General features: G+C 34.8%; 1 protein-coding gene and 1 long non-coding RNA gene across 9 annotated transcripts in view; one reads left to right on the forward strand and one right to left on the reverse strand.

Annotated features, from left to right (window-relative positions):
• The window catches only part of LOC115294950, an 84318-nt gene extending 67869 nt beyond the window's left edge, over positions 1–16449 (forward strand). The window contains exons 3-4 of one of the 2 annotated variants that reach the window (XR_003910233.1): positions 11123–11222; positions 16406–16449. This is a non-coding gene — a long non-coding RNA (uncharacterized LOC115294950). Of the gene's footprint in view, positions 1–11122; positions 11223–11327; positions 11712–16405 lie in introns of those variants that run through there. The other variant, XR_003910234.1, reaches the window with a different exon arrangement.
• The window catches only part of RAP1GDS1 (Rap1 GTPase-GDP dissociation stimulator 1), a 170994-nt gene that overhangs the window by 138221 nt on the left and 13318 nt on the right, over positions 1–19455 (reverse strand). For 6 of the 7 annotated variants that reach the window (XM_029943009.1, XM_029942979.1, XM_029942971.1 and 3 more), the window contains exon 2: positions 4821–4931. In XM_029943009.1, coding sequence (XP_029798869.1) covers positions 4821–4931 — 111 coding nt within the window. The remainder of the gene's footprint in view (positions 1–4820; positions 4932–19455) is intronic. The other variant, XM_029942955.1, reaches the window with a different exon arrangement.

A 19455-nucleotide genomic window follows, 5' to 3' on the forward strand; every position in this document is an offset into this window, starting at 1 on the left:
TGAAAAATCTTTGATTAAAAATTTAAAGTCCCTTATTAGGAAATAAAGTAAGCCAATTCATAAGTATCCAGGGGTACCTGGATGCCTCAGTAGGTTAAGCATCTGCCTTTGGCTCAGGTCATGGGCCCATGGTTTTTCAGTTCAAGCCCCACATCGGGCTCCCTACTGTTCACAAAGAGCCCACTTCAGATCTTCTGTCCCTCTCTCTGCACCACTTGCACACACTTCTCTCAAAACTAATTTTAAAAAAGAAAAGAAAAAAAGAAATATTAAAGGTGTAAAACAGACTAAAATCAAATGACAACAGCAATCATCTGTTAGAGACGATTCAGAGTAATCTACATTAGCAGTTTATATGCATAATCTGGTATGCTTAGGATTATAGCCTAGAAGGAAGCCACAAATCAATATAATGAAAAAAAAAGAACAAGGACTAAGAAATAACCTAAGAATTCAACAAGTAGAGAAGTATGACACAAGGTTAGGAATGTGGAACTATATATTAGGTACATTTTTCTTTAAAGATAAGTAAATTAGTGTTCTCTCACAGGGTTGTTCTATAGAAAATAAACATTTATTGTGACTCTTGCATGAAGTTAGGCAATTAACTAAACCAAGTTAAAGTACAAAGTTACATGAGGCAAATCAGAGGAAAACAGCCTAATCCTTTAGGACAAGAATTTAAAGCTGTGTTGGTGACCATGCTGGCATTGTTTTGTTGTTCCCTCAGCAACAGGACATGGTCCCCACACTCTTACAATAGAATAGAACTTTTTACTATGAATGGACTCTTAATTTTTTTGTTTTGTTTTTCGACCTCTGATTTATGCTAGTAGTTTGTCTGGTGAGGTGATTTAGATGTCGCACTCTCTAAGGACAATTCCTATCCTAATGTTTAGGGATGAAAATGTGACCAATGTTTTAAATTTTCAAATAAGCATGAGAGAGAGTAAGCATACTACAATAAGCATTTACAGAGAATCTTCTATTCTCTGAATGAAAACAGATATGAATGAAAACAGATAAGAATAAACAGAATCTGATTTCACAGTAGATGGGTGGCCTTCAAATATTTGCTAGAAACATTCTATGTTTTAATTTTTTTTAAGTTTATATATTTATTCTGAAAGAGTATGCACACATGCGAGCAGGAGAGGAGCAGAGACGGGGGTGGGGGGAGTGGGGGGGGGGGAGAGAAACAGGCTCCACACTGTCAGTGCAAAGCCAGACACGGGGCTCGAACTCAAGAAACCATGAGATCATGACTTGAGCTGAAATCAAGAGTAGGACACTCAACTGACTAAGCCACCCAGGTGCCCCTAAAAACATTTTAAAACTGAAATCTGAAGTATTTATATAAGTGAATGAATGCTTCTATTATTAAGGTTTTTCATAAAACTTAATAGGTATTAAAATTTTCTAACTCATGCCTCTGAATATTCTGGTATATATTATATATTTAACATTACCACAAAAATTTAAGAAAGAAAACCACTCCAAAATCATACATTAAAGCGAATATTCTAATTTCAGAGTATGATTATTTTTGATGGGCAATTCAAATAAACTAAATTCCCACAATGTAAAAGTTTTAAAAGGCATAATTTCTTTATGTTCATATTTGTCCTTTCCAATGACAGGTTAGTAGATTTTAAAACAAAATTTTAAGTTTAGATTTATATTATACACAGTAGCATTTGTACAGATTGGAGAAATCATTGTTTCTTGATCAGGTGTAATTCTGGTACAAAGAGGAATATTTTTAGCTAAAACACCTGACACTAAGAAAGAATTATGACACCAGAAGGTATCTGCAAAAAAATAAAAAATTAAAAAGCCAGTAGAAATTCATTTAAATTAAATGTTTTATAATTTTACCTTTAAGAGGATCAAAGTAACAAAGGATCAATCACTTCAAGGAAGAACAACTGTAGAAAATAAAGATCTTACCAGTTCTTTTTATTTTTCTTGTTTAAAATCTATATGCTAATTTTTTAATAATTTATCAATAAAATACCTATGAAATAATCCATTGGTCTGTAATTCAAGGATAAAAAAGGCTTATATATCATTCTCCTCTTTAATAATGTAATTTGAACCTATTTTAAAGAAAAAGCAAAAGTTCAAGATACAATATTAAAACCTAGCTTTTGGAAACACATTTGCATTCTATATACTCAGCAAAAAGCCACACTTTACTCAGAATATAATTTTTTATTTTGTAGTTCAAAATAAATCTAAACTAAAAGTTCAAATCCAAACTTAAATTCTGCCAGAGCAAGGCAAGTAACTTTCTAGTATCTATTCCTTTTCCTTTACATGATGATGATAATATCTCTTCAAGGGACTATAGGAAAGATTAAATTAGATAACAGATACAGTCCCAAGTCCAGTATTGAGTGCACAGGAAGCACTCATTCAATGATAGATATCAGTCTTAAGTCAAAGACTGAACACCTGCATGAACTCTATCTTCCTGTGTCAAATTCTTTAGTGTCAATAGTCTCAGATGTGAGGACACGTGAATTTTGTTATAGATTCTTAAAAAGACATATTCTATTTCCTTCCTTCTTGGGGAGTCAAAAATTAAATTGGTAGAGTTTGTTGTTTTATTAACATCTTGTGGCTATTTGGTCTTAACACTTTATAATATACAGTTTCAAGGCTATTTTCAAACAGTGGGTTCAATGAGTGTGTCTGCAATGAATCTGAAATTCACTCAACAATTATATATCTTTTACTACTTCTTAAATCTATTCTTCAAAAATTATAAACTTTTGATTCCTAATTTCATTTCTCTAATTCAACTTCACTTCTCTGTCATCAGTCTTTCCAGGACAGGACTGACAACCATATACATATAACCAAGAACACTGCCTCCATGTCCTTCAGTTCCTGAACAAATGGTCCATTTAGAAAATTTTTTTTCTATCAGAGAAAAAAAAAACAGGCCACTGAAAACAAGAGTATAATAAAACTACTCTTCCCAAAAAATGAACTTGAGATATTCAGTTTATTTAGACTTATTTACATGATTATGCAAATCTTCTTATACAAGCATGTATAAAAATCAGGTCATCACGTGGTTCTTTCTAGTCCTCTAGACTCATACTATCCAAAAGAACTTTCTGTGATCATGGAAATAGTGTATATGTGTGATCCTCAATAAAGTAGCCACTAGCCAAATATGGCTATTGAAAAGTAAGACTAAGGAACTTACTTTTAAATTAAATTATTAAATGTAAATCGCCACATAGATCTACTACAATAGTCAGCACAGCTGTAGACACTCTCCTTTTCTGTGGTTTCTCATTGCCATGGTGAACCTTGTTCTTATTGAACTCCTTATGTCAAACCCTTCTCTGTTATCTCTAAGATTAAATAGCTGGACAGCATTACAATCTCAAAAGCAAAGAGAATTACTAAAGAAGACTTTTCCAAGCTAGCTTTAAAAATGTGCTTTTTGAGGGGCACATGGGTGGCTCAGTTGGTTGAGCGTGTGACTTCAGCTCAGGGTTGTGAGTTTAAGCCCCACATCTCGCTCTATGCTGACAGTGTGATGTCTGCTTGAGATTCTCTTCCCTTCTCTCTCAGGCCCTTCCCCCTTTTAAAATTAAAAAAACAAACATTTTAAAAATGTGCTTTTTGATGGAGCGTACTGCAATCAATTATTTTAGATTTTCTAACCATAGTTCACTAAAAAATAAAAGAAAAAAGAAATAACACAAATATCTCTGAGTGCTTGAAATTAAAACTCTAACACTATATAATTTCTCCTAAATTCTTTGTCAGCTACATAATTAGTCCCAGAATAAGATAATGGCATAACTAAAAACTAGTATAGCACAAGCCATAGCACAACACAGCAGAATTAAGAGAGCAGATAAAAATCATTCTGTACCTATTTTCTGTGATAATACAAAAATTAATGAATGGAAATATGATGGATCAAACGCAACAATACAATGTCTTACCCAATAAAGAGTTTATCCCTGTGATTATTTACCACAGCATCAAAGATCAAATCTTACTTTAGTTTTAAGGGATTTTTTGGATGACTACTTATGGCTCTTTTCAATTAAATCTAAGCATAAACATTATTTTTCATTATTTTAAAATAAAATTATTAAAAAGTTGACTTTTATTAAAAAGGAGTCACCTGGGTGGCTCAGTTTTTGAGCATCCCACTCTTGATTTCGGCTCGGGTCATAATCTCACAGTTTCAGGAATTCGAGCCCCGTGTCAGGCTTGGCACTGACAATATAGAGCCGGCTTGTGGTTCTCTCTCCCTCTCTCTCTCTGCCCCTCCCCTGCTCGCACACACACAGTCTCTCTCTCAAAATAATAATAATAGTATTAATTAATAATAATAATAATAATAATAAAATTTAAAAGGTGACCATAAGATCTCAGAAAAAATTTTTAGGTGTTTTAAGCTCCTCTCTGCCTCTCCTCCCCAGTCTCCCCACAAATACACAAAGCCTTTTTCAAAGAACAAAGGTAGGTGTTAAGAAGAAAAACAACTATGTTGCTTATCTGCTAGGAATGAAATAATGGTCTCTCTCTGAGGCTGACATTAATGTCATCACCACAAATCAATTCCTCCTTTCTTCTGCTATAAAATTGGCTTTCAGTACCGTGAAGGTGGGAAGGAAGAGGGGGAGGGGGGGAACACGTAAAACAACGCCAGTATTCTGGGTTAGGATTCAAAAGAATTCAAGTTATGTGAATGCAAGTTATGTGTTAAACTACATACCAATTTCTGAATGACTGCTGATTTGATTTTTTTTGTTTGGCATCTGAAACATAATGAAACTTACTATTTTGAGCCAGGGCTTGAAGTAGACAATCCAAGCATCCTTCTAAGCTATCCTCAGTTCTGTCAACAGCGGTTATCTTCAACTTCTTCAAGGTATCACTGAGATTATCTGCTTATAGAAAAAAAGAGAAATCAGAAATCTCACTAACATGTGACTGTCATGTTTCAGGACAGTTATCACTGACAGGCAACAGGATCTCATCATTGTGAATTAACTCCCACATGCATTACAAAATGGCAATGGACTATACTACTACAAATTTTTTAAATCAAATGTATCCATTTATCTTGGATATGAAATATTCATTCTGTATCCATTAAGATACCAGAAATATTCAGGAATAATACGGGTTGTCACAGAACATCTTTCTTAGGATTCTTATTGTTCAGGAAACCAGCCATGATTAATTGGAAAAAAAAAAAAAAAAACTAAACATCCACAAAAAAATTATATACCTTTGCAAAGAACATCTTGTTTCATTTTTAGCTTCCTCTGCTATATTTTAAAGACATAAAATGAAAATGAAGATTTAGAAAAGTTTCAAATAACGTGATTTAGGGGCACCTGGGTGGCTCAGTTGGTTAAGTGTCCCACTTCAGCTCAGGTCATGATCTCCCAGTATACAGGTTCAAGCACTGCATCAGGCTCTGTGCTGACAGCTCAGAGCCTGGAGCCTGCTTCAGATTCTGTGTCTCCCTTACTCTGTACCCCTCCCCCACTCACATTCTATCTCTTTCTCTCTCAAAAATAAGCAAACATTTAAAAAAAATGTAACTTAATACAAAGCTGATGACTATAAAACCTACTACTACTATAAAACCTAAAACACTGCCATTTAAAAAACACTTCAAATTAAAGTACTGCTTGAAGCCAAAACATGTACATTTTGGGTTATAAAGTGTTGTGCAAAATTAGATGTAGATTCTGCTACACCATAGCTTGTCAAAATCTCTTTACATTATTAAAAATTCAGATTCTCAAAGGGCTTTTATTTACATCAATTATTTCTACTGACATTTAACATACTAAAAATTAACACTAAGACTTGAGGATTTATTTTAGTAATTCATTTAAACCTAAAAATTATAAAACTATGACAACATTATTTTAATAAAAATATATTTCAAAAACAAAAAACTCACTGAAAAGAGCCGTATTGTTCTACAGTTTTACAAATCTCTATAAATCTGCCTTATTAGGAGATAACTGGATTCTCATATCTGCTCTGTACTCAATTTTCTATAATTTGTCGCTTGGGTTGAGTAGAAAAAAATTCAGCCTTACATACACACATAGTTGAAAAACAGGTAGTATTTCAATAGTCTTTCCAGATAATCCTGGACAGTCTTTGATACCATACCAATCCTTGAAAAGTGGTAGTTTTTTAAAGGTTGGTTGCCATGAGAAATCTGAAACAATATTAATAAATGTTTCCAATTCTCACATTCAAATACACTGATCTCTTGCAACTGGAATCCTTCATGCAGGTGAAATATTTATCATCAGTGCATTGGTCATTTTAAAAATTAGGTTATGGAGTTATCTTCCAAATACTGACACATTTCACTATAGTATTTCAAAAAATCACATTTGTTAGTATCATCACTAATCTTATTAAAAATACACTTTGTAAATACTGAGGAAATGTAAAGCTCAAGGTATATAAGTTTTCCAAAATTCTAATCTTCGCTTACAAACTTCAATTTTATTACCAGCAACAAATACTGTCGGTTGTTTCCTTAAACGAAAACTTAACTTCATTCATTTGTGAGAAAATATCTGCCAAATATGAAAAACCAGTTTACTTTTGGTTCTTTCAAATAAAAAAACATTTTTCCATGGGAAAAAAGTACCTGGGTCAGCTCATAATTCAAAGAACTGTACAAATGCTTCTCTTCAAAACAGCCAGCAGATTTTGCAATGCAATGAAAGTGTTTTATGAGTACCTTCCATTACACAGAGTATTTTTAAAACATATCAAGGAGACTGAGATCTTTTTTAAACATTTTGTTTCTGCTTCATCACAGGTATTCTTAAGTGAAACTGGTTTTGTTTTTTGGTTTTCGGTTTTTTTTACTTTAAGTATGTTATGGTTAAGACTATTACTAGTACAGTCTGGTGCTACTACCCGGATTCACACATTCTTGAAAGCACCTACATTTTTTTTTTTTTTACCCATAATTGCTTTTGTACAATTGCATTTGTTACGGGAAATGTCAATAGAGTGAAAAAGACAAATAATGTCTTGATGGTATTATGCAAATAGTATTGACTTCATAAACACCCTAATGGGACACCAAGGACCTCCAGCATTGCTGCTACAGTACTAGAATTTCCGGCGTTTTCTTACTTCAAAGTAAGGGATACATTTTAATACACTTTGTACATTGCCAAATGAGAGATAATTTACTCTCCATACCAACCCAAGAAAAAGTAGACTTAAAATTTTATATCCAATAATATTAACATGGTCTAGTGACCTGTGACTAATCTAGTAAACCTAAACCTATACTGTATTAAAAATCCAGGTTATACTTCACATCCAAGATTAATATTTACTTTCTTAACAGGGACTAAGCAGTTTTGAGAAACTGATTTTTATTCTAAAGAAATGAGCATATTTGTATATGTCTTCCATAAGCTGAAAAGAAAGTTGTAGTGCATCATATCTCAGATATTCTTGTTCAAACTTATTAAGTGCATATTAAGATGATTTTCCTGAAATAAAGCATGAATAATGTATAATATCTAAGTTCATATTTAAAAGTAATAAAGTAATTATCTCAACACTAAGGAAAAAAGGAAGACTTATGTTAGTCAAATTGTAGCATTTCATCAAAACTATCAGTCAATGAGTAATAAAAAGCAGTTAAGACTTATTTTGTACTACTACCTATGTAGGTATCTGGGTCTTTTTTAATTCCTTCCTTCTCTTTATCCCATCCCCAAAGCTCCTTACTTGACATCCCCTTCTCATGGAGTCTCAGTCTGGATGTTACCACCTTGGAGACCTTCCTTGCCCATTCTACTTACGTGTCCTCTTCCTTAACCCTCCAGGTTCCTTCTCAATCCCTACATCCATCCTTTACATGATTTAAAAAAAAATGTTTTTTTAATGTTTACTTTTTTGAGAAAGAGAGAGAGAGATTGAGAAACAGAAAGAGATAGCAAATGGGGGAGGGACAGAGATAGAAGGAGACACAGAATCTGAAGCAGGCTCCAGGCTCTGAGCTGTCAGCACAGAGTCTGACACGGGGCACGATCTTACAGACCTTGAGATCATGACCAGAGCCGAAGTTAGATATTTAACCAATTGAGCCACTCAGGTGCCCCTGATGATTTTTGGTTCTATTTTTTGTTTAATTGTTAATATATGCTCCCCCACTATATTGTATAGGGCATCTTGTTAATTATAGTCATTGCACTATACCTATCACTTGACACATAGGAGGTATCCAGCAAATATCTGTTAAGTTAACTGAGTGAACAAAGGAATGAATTATTTGTACAAAGCTATTTAGTTACCATCTTTTGTATCACACACTGAAGAGCCAAAGTGTACCAATAACAAAGGGAAGGTAAATGTGACCTGTTAAGCACCTAATATGTACTCCATATGCTTCCAAGTATAAATATAGTGTCTTATATTTTAAGATAGGAAGAGATCAATGAAGCCAATTTAACAAGAATATAAAATATATCACTAAAACCTACATTGATCATCCCACATTTAAAAGATTCATTACTGAAAACAAAATTCATTCAGTCTCTCCACAGGAATAATTACATGCCTATTAATGATGGTAGATCTTTTCAGGAAAGTTCATTAAATTCTTCATCTAGAAATAACAAAAGCTATCAAACAGAATTACTATGAATTATGATGATTTTAAGCATTAAATTTTTTTTTAATGTTTACTTATTTTTGAGAGAGAGAGACAGAGAACTTTTGAGTTGGAGAGGAGCAGAGAGAAAGGGAGGGGGAGAGAGAGAAAGTGAGTGAGAGCGAGCAAAGCAGGCTCTGCACTGTCAGCATGGAGCCAGATGAGGGGCTTGAACTCACAAACCATGAGATCAGGACCTGAGCTGAAACCAAGCGTTGGACACTTAACCCACTAAGCCACCCAAGTGCCCCAAATTAATTTTAAAAGAGCATGTTGGAAGGGCTCCTGGGTGGTTCAGTGAATTAAGCGCCTGACCTCAGCTCAGGTCATGATCTCAGGGTTCATGGGCTCTAGCCCTGCAACAGGCTCTGTGCTGGAGCCTGGAACCAGCTTCTACAGATTCTGTCCCCCACTCTCTCTCCCCCTCCCCTGCTCCTACTCTGTCTCTCTCCCTCGCTCAAAAATAAATAAAACATGAAAAAAATAAAAGCATATTGGAGAATAAAATGATTGGGGTTGCAATCCCTTTCCCACTGGCCTTTAGCTTCCTTATGAAAAAATTTCTACTACACTGCCACTTCTGGTCATTTCTACCTTGGCCTACCATCACCTCTGTTCTCTAAGAAAAAAGTAATATATACAATTAAAAAGATGAGAAAGAAGAAACGGATGTGCATAACTCAGCCCCTTCTGGGTTCCTGATTTTTTGGAAGGGTAAGAACTCTATGTTCCTCCATACCTTTGGCTGTCCAGCTACACCAGCGACAAGATTAGCAAATATATCTACTTCAGCCCTGAAGTGCTGGCAGTCCCTTTGTGACTATACAAATAAGCCTGTCCTTCACCAGGTTTAAAGCAGTTATTTTGAATTCCATCAGAGAACTCATTTGCTTGTCTCCAGTGATTCTGAACTTGGGTAAGGAACAGAGGGTACTATTTTTGAACTCCCTCAAATAATGGCAGTAAATCTCAGCAATGAATCCTTTCCATTTAGACACTGAAACTCTTCTAATAAAAATTTGTCACCTTTTGGCTAGTGAGGGTCTGGGGGGGCGGTAAGTAAAGAATGATAATTTTCATGGGAAGTTCTACTACTAAGAAGTATTAATAACTAAAATTTAAATTAATTTTTTCTGAAAAGAATAATTTATTTCCTATATGACAGCAGATGGTCTAGACTGCCTTGTGAAAGGAAGCATAACATTTTCAAAGAGTTAAGCAAAGTTGACTTTGGTCATTAGTTCTGCATTTCCTACTTCTAACCATGTCATCACTCTTAAAACCACAATCTAACCAAGTCCTCTTAAGTTCTATCAGGATTATTCAAGCAAAGGTCTTAAATGATATCTTGACAAATCCAGGGGATTTTTCTCTGTCCTCTTATTTGATATCTTTGCAGCAACAGACTCTTTTTTTTTTTTTTTTTGGAATACTTTATACTGACTTCAAAACATCAGTCTCTGAACATTTGCTCTTGGCCTTCTCGCTCTGCCCCTTCAATGTTAGAACCAAGGTCACATTATCTTTTCTGTTTTTTTCATTTCACCACTTTTATAGTCCCGGGTTCATAAAACTCTGTTAGCTTATTTCTATTACTAGAGGGAAATTCTTGTAGCACAGGAAATTCTTCTAAGATACTCACACTGTTCTCCATAGTAGAAACTTCACAAATCCTGAAAATCTACCTTACTTTTTGAGTTACTTGTGTTTGCATCCTTTATTATAATTTGTGGTACAAATTGCCATGATCAATATTTTTATTAAGTCAAACTATCCTAAAAACAATATTTCACTGAGAAGTGTTCTTCTCATTCTAATTATTTCAGAAATCAGATAAAAACTTCATGAGCAGTCACTTTTCATTCATTCTTAAATGATGTTAAAAGTCTATTTTAGTTTAAACCAGAAACACTATAGTCTAACTTGTCACATTCAATTAAAGGGTCAAGAGTCACAACTATAGATAGTATTAAGCCATCATGGAAAAAAGCAAGAAATATTTTGCAATATTTTATTTCACACAATGCCTAAAACCTTTTCACTTAGAGTTCAAGAATTATTTTAATGTTTTATAACTATCAATTATAGCTTTAGCATATAACATAATTGCTAAAAAGTTAAAATATTGGCTTTTTTTAAAATTAGATAGGGATTTATATTGCGATCCAGGCTTAATTCCTTGTCCCAGAAAGGACCAAGAAAAATGAGTGTGATTTCTTTTCCTCAACAATCCCCTAATAAAATGATTTAAAATACTATACCCAATAGTAGTCAACACCCAAAATATTATAAGCCAACTTAGAAAATCAATGCAGATAAATCAACAAAGTTTGATGGCATTTGTCAAAGAATTTTTAAAAACCCAAGAATTGTACCGGATGATGTTGATGAAAATGTGCAATCTGTCATTACAAACAGCTTCTGTGTGAAGAACCATTGGATTGATATCTAGACACATGAGTTCCAAAAGATGCTGGAAAGTGGAAACTATATACTTTCAAACTTCACTTCTGTACAGGTAAGCTCATTGAGTCCTTAACAGAAGAGAAACTCTGTAATTTATCTCTTATATTCTATTTAGTCCCTTAGATTAACACATTGATCCTGACCTTAATTATTTCAGCTGTGACCTTCTACTCCTCCAAGATAATACTTACGTGTCTGCCTATAATGCTTTGGTTCCTGGCACTTAACCATGATATCATGCCTTCATGCTCTGTCCTAGACGAAGATATTCCTGACAGAGAAGGAAGGCCAGATAAGGGGCAGATAATAAAGAGGAAATTCTGCCTAAATGTAAGGGAATTTTTGAAGACTATCTACATAACACAGATAAGAAGTGTTTGGGCCTAAACACTCAGACTTACAAGCAGTTTTGAGCAAGATTCTCCACCGGAACATACTGAAAGCTGTCACTAACCAAACATAAAGGAGAAAGAAATAAAGACCCTGTTTACAATGCTTTGTAATAATAGAGAACTGGATTAAAGACTGACATAAAGACCTACATAAATGGAATTTTCTTAGCTTGAGAAATATATTAAGAAGTATTTCATTAACATTGGTGCAAAGCTAATAGTTTCACTTAGTAACAAGGAAGAGATAATGTACACTGAAATTTATAAATTTTTAGGCAACACTAACTTTTCTGAATAATAAAATGCCAAACAGAAAAAATGATAACTACACAAGGAATCATAAATGTGACAGATCAGTTTAATATAGTATATATTAAAAATCTTTTTTTTTAATCTTAAAATTATACTGTTTGAACTATTACTTATGGACCCATGAAAAGTATTTTCTCAGGATACTACTACAGAAAGCACAATGAAAATTTAGAGTGAAGATAAAACAAAAGAGAATTTAGATAAGAATTAAATAAATCAAAGTATGACAATAACCTTACTTAAATGGTGTTAAAGCTATGATGCCACATGAATTTGAAAGAAATAAAGCAACAGGATGAAGAGACATTAGGTCAGGTATCAACTATGTCTCTCGGCTCCAAACTCACCTTCACTGCCTGATCTGAATCTGGGCCCTTTAAATATCTTTCTTTTGCCAAACGGCAAGATACAAGATTTGTCTGTAGAGGACAATGGGTAGTACTGAAAAGATAGTGCTCTCCTTCATGCTCAGCCTTCATAATTTTCTCCAGTGCCACATGTCTGCAAGTCATAGCTTTCACCATACTTTTTCTCCAGCTCTCAACTCAAGCAGGACTGTGTACAAGAGCCCCAGACAACTCGTTTGTATCCCTGCCCCGGTCACTGCTTCCCACACCGTCTCTCCAGGCCAGGAAGTGTGCATGCTGGAAACCCTGTGGGACTGGATGACCAGAGCCACTCTGGCCAAAACTGTACAAAGAAGTGTGCTGGGTTCCTATAGAAAGGGGCCACTCTAGCCCAGTTCTGACCTGCCATGGAACCCCAACTTCCTCCACGTGCCCAACTGTCTGGGGCCCACTCATCAACCTCAGCCTGCTTGCTCTCCAGAGTTGTTCCTGTAGGTCTAGTGACTGTGGACTAGCTCTGGCCTGGGCAACCCAGTGACCTTAACTGTATCTTAATGAGAACCCACCTTCCAAGGAAGTTTGTCTTTCCTTTGATATACCCTCATAGCCCAAGATTACTCATTAGATTTGTTATCTACCTTTAAAGTTACTCTCCTATTATGCTAAATATTTTTACATTAAATGTCTCCTGTTTAAATTTCTGTGTAATGGAAGACCATTCTCCCTGGATTTCTTGACATCCCTGTACTACTGGGGCCTTCTGAGCAAGGGAAATTGATAAGCTATAATAAATCTCCTTATCTGGAGACATTCTAGAAACATAAAAAAAAAATCTTTCCAAAGATTTGCTTTTAGCTTATACTTAGAGTAATAACCTTAGAGATACTTTTCCCCTTCAGTAGGAATGATTTGTTTAATTCCAGAGTATAGATAGGGTGTGTGTGTGTGAGTGTGTGTGTGTGTGTGTGTGTGCGCATGCACGCGCGCGCATGTATCTTGGATGACAGATGTGCAGCAACCCTATATAAGCTTTTAGTGCCATAATTTCAGAGTTCCTCTACTCTTGTGCAATCCTACTGTATGTTCCAGGTAATTAGTACTAAAACGCTCTATGAATAATAAGCCCGTTGTATGATCTATACACCTCATGTTTCCTGTCAGAATACTTATATACATATAAATTTAACACTATGTGGTTTGTCTTCCGATTATACCTAGACTGGTAGAGATACAAAAATAGTCTTCTTAGAAAAATAATAAATTATGCGAGAAAAGACAAAGAATATTAGCTCTTCCAGTAAAAATTATCATAATCTATTAGGTCATGAATGCTATGGATCAGGTGAGTAATACATTAAGAAGATAACCTCAAGCTTCTTTTTGTTCAGTGATATGAACTAAGGGCTGACCAAGCACCAAACGTTGCACTAAGTGCTAAAGATACAAACATGAAGACAGCACTGTTCTTACAGTACAGAAAACTTTTTCCCCTTACTTTCAGTTTTATTTTGGATGGGAATTACCTTCACATATCCCAGTTCACTCCCAGAAGCAATCAATGTTAACATTTTCTCGTGCATTCTTCTAGAAGCACTTTGTGTGTGAGTGTGTCTGTGTGTCTGTTGTGTCTGTGTGTGTATGCAATTATTTATATTTACAACACACACACACAAACTTTAAAGCATAGTCAATTCAAAGTTACTACAATACTGATTATCTTTTCCATGGTAATGACCTTAATAAAAAGTACCATTATTATTATATTATTATTTTAGAAAATCATAATGGCCCTGTAACTGAAATTCCTTGGTGAATGTACAACAGAGTTATTATTTTATTCAGTGGTAATAAACTTAGAAAACCCAAAGCCTCCCTAAAAAGTGACAGGAAAGATACAAATTCAAAACAATTCTGTCAAAAATACTAATATGAGGTTATTATTATAAGATTAACATTAAAATTAGTATCATAGATAACTACTAAATTTTAATTTGAAAAGATAAATATAGATATTCCTTTATTCCTATCAGGTTTTATTAAGCTACTGTGTTTTGAAAAAAATAAATACACAGTGACACCTGGGTGGCTCAGTTGGTTAAGCGTTGACTTCAGCTCAGGTCATGAACTTCCGGTTCATGGATTTGAGCCTCGCATTGAGCTCTGTTCTGAGAGCTTGGAACCTGGAGCCTGCTTTGGATTCAGCGTCTCCCTCTGTCTCTGTTCATCCCCTATTTGGACTCTCTCTCTCAAAAATAAATAAAGATTTTTAAAAAATTGTTTATAAGGAAAAAATACACAAATTTTGGGGTGCCTGGGTTGCTCAGTCAGTTAAGTGTCCAACTTCAGCTCAGGTCATGTTCTCAGAGTCCACAGGGTCACGCCCCATGCCAGACTGTGCTGACAGCTCAGAGCCTGGAGCCTGCTTCGGATTCTGTATCTTCCTCTCTCTCCGTCCCTCTCCTGTTCATGTTCTTTCTCTCTCTCAAAAATAAACATTAAAAAAAATTTTTAATACCCAAATTTTAGTGGTAACTATCCTTACTAATAGTATTGACATTTTTTATTAGCCAAACAGGTAAGTTTAAAATAAGCAATAATAAAACTGCTTAAACAATTTAAACATGAGTTCTTTTCTGGCAGCAGATATTTCTTCAAGGGAATTAATGACAAGTAAAAAACAGTTAAATCAATCATAGGGAAATGCTGTTTATCAGACAAAATTCTCCATTAGGCCATCTTTGTTTGAAATTAACTCAGTAAACATTTATTTATCAAGTAGTTCCCATTTTGGTAAGTTTTAATAGCAATCAGTTTCTTACTCAAACAATATATCTTTCAGGTTTTATAACTGTTCCAATTATTATGGTTACATAACAACCCCCCTCAAACTTAACGGCATAGGGGCGCCTGGGTGGCTCAGTCGGTTAAGCCTCCGACTTCGGCTCAGGTCAGATCTCACATTCGTGGGTTCGAGCCCCGCGTCAGGCTCGGTGCTGACAGCTAGCTCAGAGCCTGAAGCCTGTTTCAGATTCTGTGTCTCCTTCTCTCTCTGACCCTCCCCCTCTCATGCTCTGTCTCTTCTGTATCAAAAATAAATAAAAACATTTAAAAAAATTAAAAAAAAAAACTTAACGGCATAAAACAAACGCCATTTTATTGAACTCACAGATTCTGTGGACCAGGAATTCAAAAGGGCACACTGAGGATAGTTTGTCTCTGTTCCATAAGTTCTGGGGCCTCAATGCAGAGTCTCAAAGGATAGGAGTGTGTCTCTGAGAATGACTAAATAGCAGGGGCTGGCATCATCTGAATCAATTGATGGTTCTGGTAACTGGATTGAAAGGACCTGGAAGGTTATGAATGCCACCCTGAGACCCGAGGCCCCTCCACATGACCTGGCTTCCTCACAGAATGGTGGCTACAGGGTCAGATTTACAGGGATCCACGCAGGCTGGTATTCCCATAAACAGCATGGAAGCAACACTTTTTACTATCAGGCCTAGGAAATGATAGAATACTTCTGGTGCATTCTACTAGTTACAAGTGAGTCACAAGCATGCTCATATTTTACAGGAAGAGAACTCCCCAACTCTCAATGGGGAATGGCAAATTCTAGAAAAATATGTGTGGGGCAAGAGGTGTTGTTCTGGCCATCTTTGGAAAACACAATCTGCTATAATAATTTGATATTCACTATTTGATCTGATTAAAGAATGCAACCAACAGCATTAGATCCTTTGATTGGTTTTACATCTGAACACTAGATACCGTTTCCCAAAAAAACGTATGTTCAGCTTTGGAAACAGAAATTAAAATGTATATAGTGATCATTTCATTAATACTTGCAACTACCTTGTGAAATAGGTGTTACTGTTATTGTCCATATTTTAATGTAGAAAGTTGAATTTGGAAGCTGAATAACTCGCCCAGAAAGTTAAGTGCCAAAGTTGGGATAATTCCAGACAGGTGTGTCTTCAAAGTCTAGGCTCTTTCCAGTGACAGGCAATCTTCACAGTACCATGTTAAATGAAATTCATGCAGATTTCATGAATATCAGAACTGTGCAAAGCAAGGAGTACCTATACGTTGCTTTACATAGATGTAAACTCTTTAAAAATGAATTTATAACCCAACCACGTTAGTTTCACTAGCTAACAACTGTCTATATATGTGAACGTGTGCAGGAAAGAAATGAAACGAAACGGAAAAGAGGAAGAGAGGAGGAAAGGAAGAAGAAAATGGAAGAAGAGAGAGGACAGAAGGAAGGAAGGAAGGAAGGAAGGAAGGAAGGAAGGAAGGAAGGAAATCACAATGAGATGTACCAGGAGCAGTCTCTGCCATAAGATCTCAAGGGTAGTACCAATGCTGGATACAAACTCTATCCTTCATTAAGTGTTTAATTAAATAAAAAAATATATTCTAAGAAAAAGTTCCTAGATCATTGTTAGTAATGAGCACTTATATATTCTTGAAAAGCTATATTAGGTGTTGAAAAGGTAAATGTCATCTATTCTCTTATTAAATTCTTTGGGCTCTATGTTTTCTCTTTCAAGAATCCAAATTATATCCTTATTGGTTTCTATTATTCATTTCTTTTATGTTATTATCTTCCAGTTAGAGGTTAAGCTTTTCAAAAGAAAAATTGTCACTGCCTGTATTTTTTGTCACTGTCTGTAATACCTAATAGGATAGTCCTATGTTTCTGATCTGACTGATGTTTAATACAAACCATGTAAAAGCCAGAAATGTGACACAATGGACAGTTATTCTTTCTTGGAGTTTCACATCACCCTTCCCAAAAATGTACTCTTGCAACTAAAAAAAAATTAAGTTAATCAGCTCATATAAAATTCCTGTCACTATTGTTGTTAAAGATAAATTAACATCTACATTTCTGTAAAATAAACATTTCAGTGTAAGTTTTGCTTCTTTATAATGATCAGTGTCATCCTTCATAATGGAACTACTTGAGGAATCTTCAAAATGGAATATTTTTCATAAGAACTAAAGGAAATAGGTTTTCATTCTTGACAAATTTCTTGTTAAAAACAATCTTAGATGGTGTGCACTTCTCACAGCTTTAAACGCAATTTTTTATTCAAGTACAATGATTACTGGTTGTTGTTTTCTCCTGACTATAAAATCAAAATCCCCACACATAAAATAGGGGAACTTACTAGTTACTTCAAATTATTTTATATAATTTTGTTAATTCTTTTTTACATAATTTATTTTTTTTATAATAGTTTATTGTCAAATTGGTTTCCATATAACACCCAGTGCTTCTCCCCACAAGTGCTTTACATAATTTTAAACTGTTGTTTTAAATACTTTCAAATTATAGAATTGTATGTAATTTATTTCATATCATTATTTTAAGTAATTTTGTATAATCCTTATATGATAGAAAAATTTTCCAATATATACAACAAAACAATTTTTTCTAGAAACAATCTAGCAGCCCTATTGCACTTTGATGACTTTTTAAAAATATTTATTTATTTTTGAGAAAGAGAGGCAGAGTGCAAGCAGGGGAGGGTCAGAGAGAGAGAAGGAGACACAGAATACAAAGCAGCACAGAGCCTGATACGGGGCTCAAACTCACAAACTGCAAGATCATGACCTGAGCTGAAGTCAGACACTTAACCAACTGAGCCACCCAGGCACCCTGATAATTTTTTTAAAACACCATACCATCATACCCCCTAGTAGTGTATTTAATGCTCAAGGACATTCCCCCTCCCCCACCCACACACACACAAAAGGGGGAAATACAATAGATCTTGGTTTGGGGGCTGGTCAGTCTTTATTAAGTAACTGAGTGAAGGTTTCCATATTATGAGTTGTGTTAGTTCTTTATGAAATGAGCTCTTTCCCCCCTTCCATTTTTATTTGAAATCTATTCTCTGGTTCTTATTCAATAATAATGATAATATTTCACCTGCTTCCTTAGCGCAGTAGGCAGCACATTAGTCTCATAATAATAATGATAATATTTTAAGGATACAGATAAAATAAAGGCGTAAAGACCTTAGGTAATTTGCCAAAGGCTATACTACAGAATTAATTTATGAAAGAGGCGAGATTCTATCCTCTATTTCTCTGATTTCTGATATCATTCTGATCAGCTGCAGATTTGGTTTAACCATGATTGATGGCCAAATGAATACAGTTAACTCTTTGGTAATTCAAAAGCTGTAACAGAAATCTCAGAGATTGCAAATTCAAATACCTGTAAGAGCCATATGCCACAACAACAAAAGATAAAAATCATATCATCTCAGCAGATGCAGAAAAAACATGACAAAATTTAACATCTGTTCATGATAAAAACTTTAAACAAAGTGGGGTTAGAGAGAACTTACTCCAACATAATAAAGGCCATATGAAAAACCTACAGTTAACATCATATCTAATGGTGAAAAATTGAGAGCTTTCCCTCTAAGGTTAAGAACAAGACAAGGAGGTACACACTTGTCATTTTTATTCAACATAGTACTGTAAGTCTTAGCCACAATTATCAGACAAGAAAAATAGAAGAAGCATCCATTTTGGCAGGGGAGAAGTTAAACTGTCAGTATTCACAGATGACGTACTATACATAAAAAACCTTAAAGACCCTACCAGACAAGTAACATAAGTAATAAATGAATTCAGTAAAATAGCAAAACACAAAATTAATAATAAGAAATTCACAGCTTTTCTATACACTAATAACCAAAGCAGCAGAAAAAAGAAATTAAGAAAACAATTCCATTTACAATTATACCAAAGACAACAAAATACCTAGGAATAAAACTTAACCAAGGAAGTAAAAGATCTGTACTCTGAAAACTATAAAGCTCTGATGGAAGACACTGAAGATCATACAAACAAATGAAAAGATATTCCATGCTCATGGATTGGAAAAATTAATATTGTTAAAATATTCATACTATCCAAAACAATCTTCAGACTCAATGTAATCCCTATCAAAATACCAACAGCATTTTTTTTCCATAATATTTTATTGTCAAATTGTTTTCCATACAACAGCCAGTGCTCTTCCCCTTAAGTGCCCTCCACCATCACCACCACCTCTTTTCCCCCCTCCCCCTTCCCCTTCAACCCTCAGTTCATTCTCAGCATTCAATAGTCTCTCAAGTTTTGCATCCCTCTCTCTCCCCAACTCTCTCTCCCTCCTCCGCTCCCCCTGGTTCTCCATTAGGTCTCTCTTGTTTTCCTGCTAGACCTA

The sequence above is a fragment of the Suricata suricatta genome, chromosome 1 (genome assembly GCF_006229205.1).
Source record: "Suricata suricatta isolate VVHF042 chromosome 1, meerkat_22Aug2017_6uvM2_HiC, whole genome shotgun sequence".
Lineage (NCBI taxonomy): Eukaryota > Metazoa > Chordata > Mammalia > Carnivora > Herpestidae > Suricata > Suricata suricatta.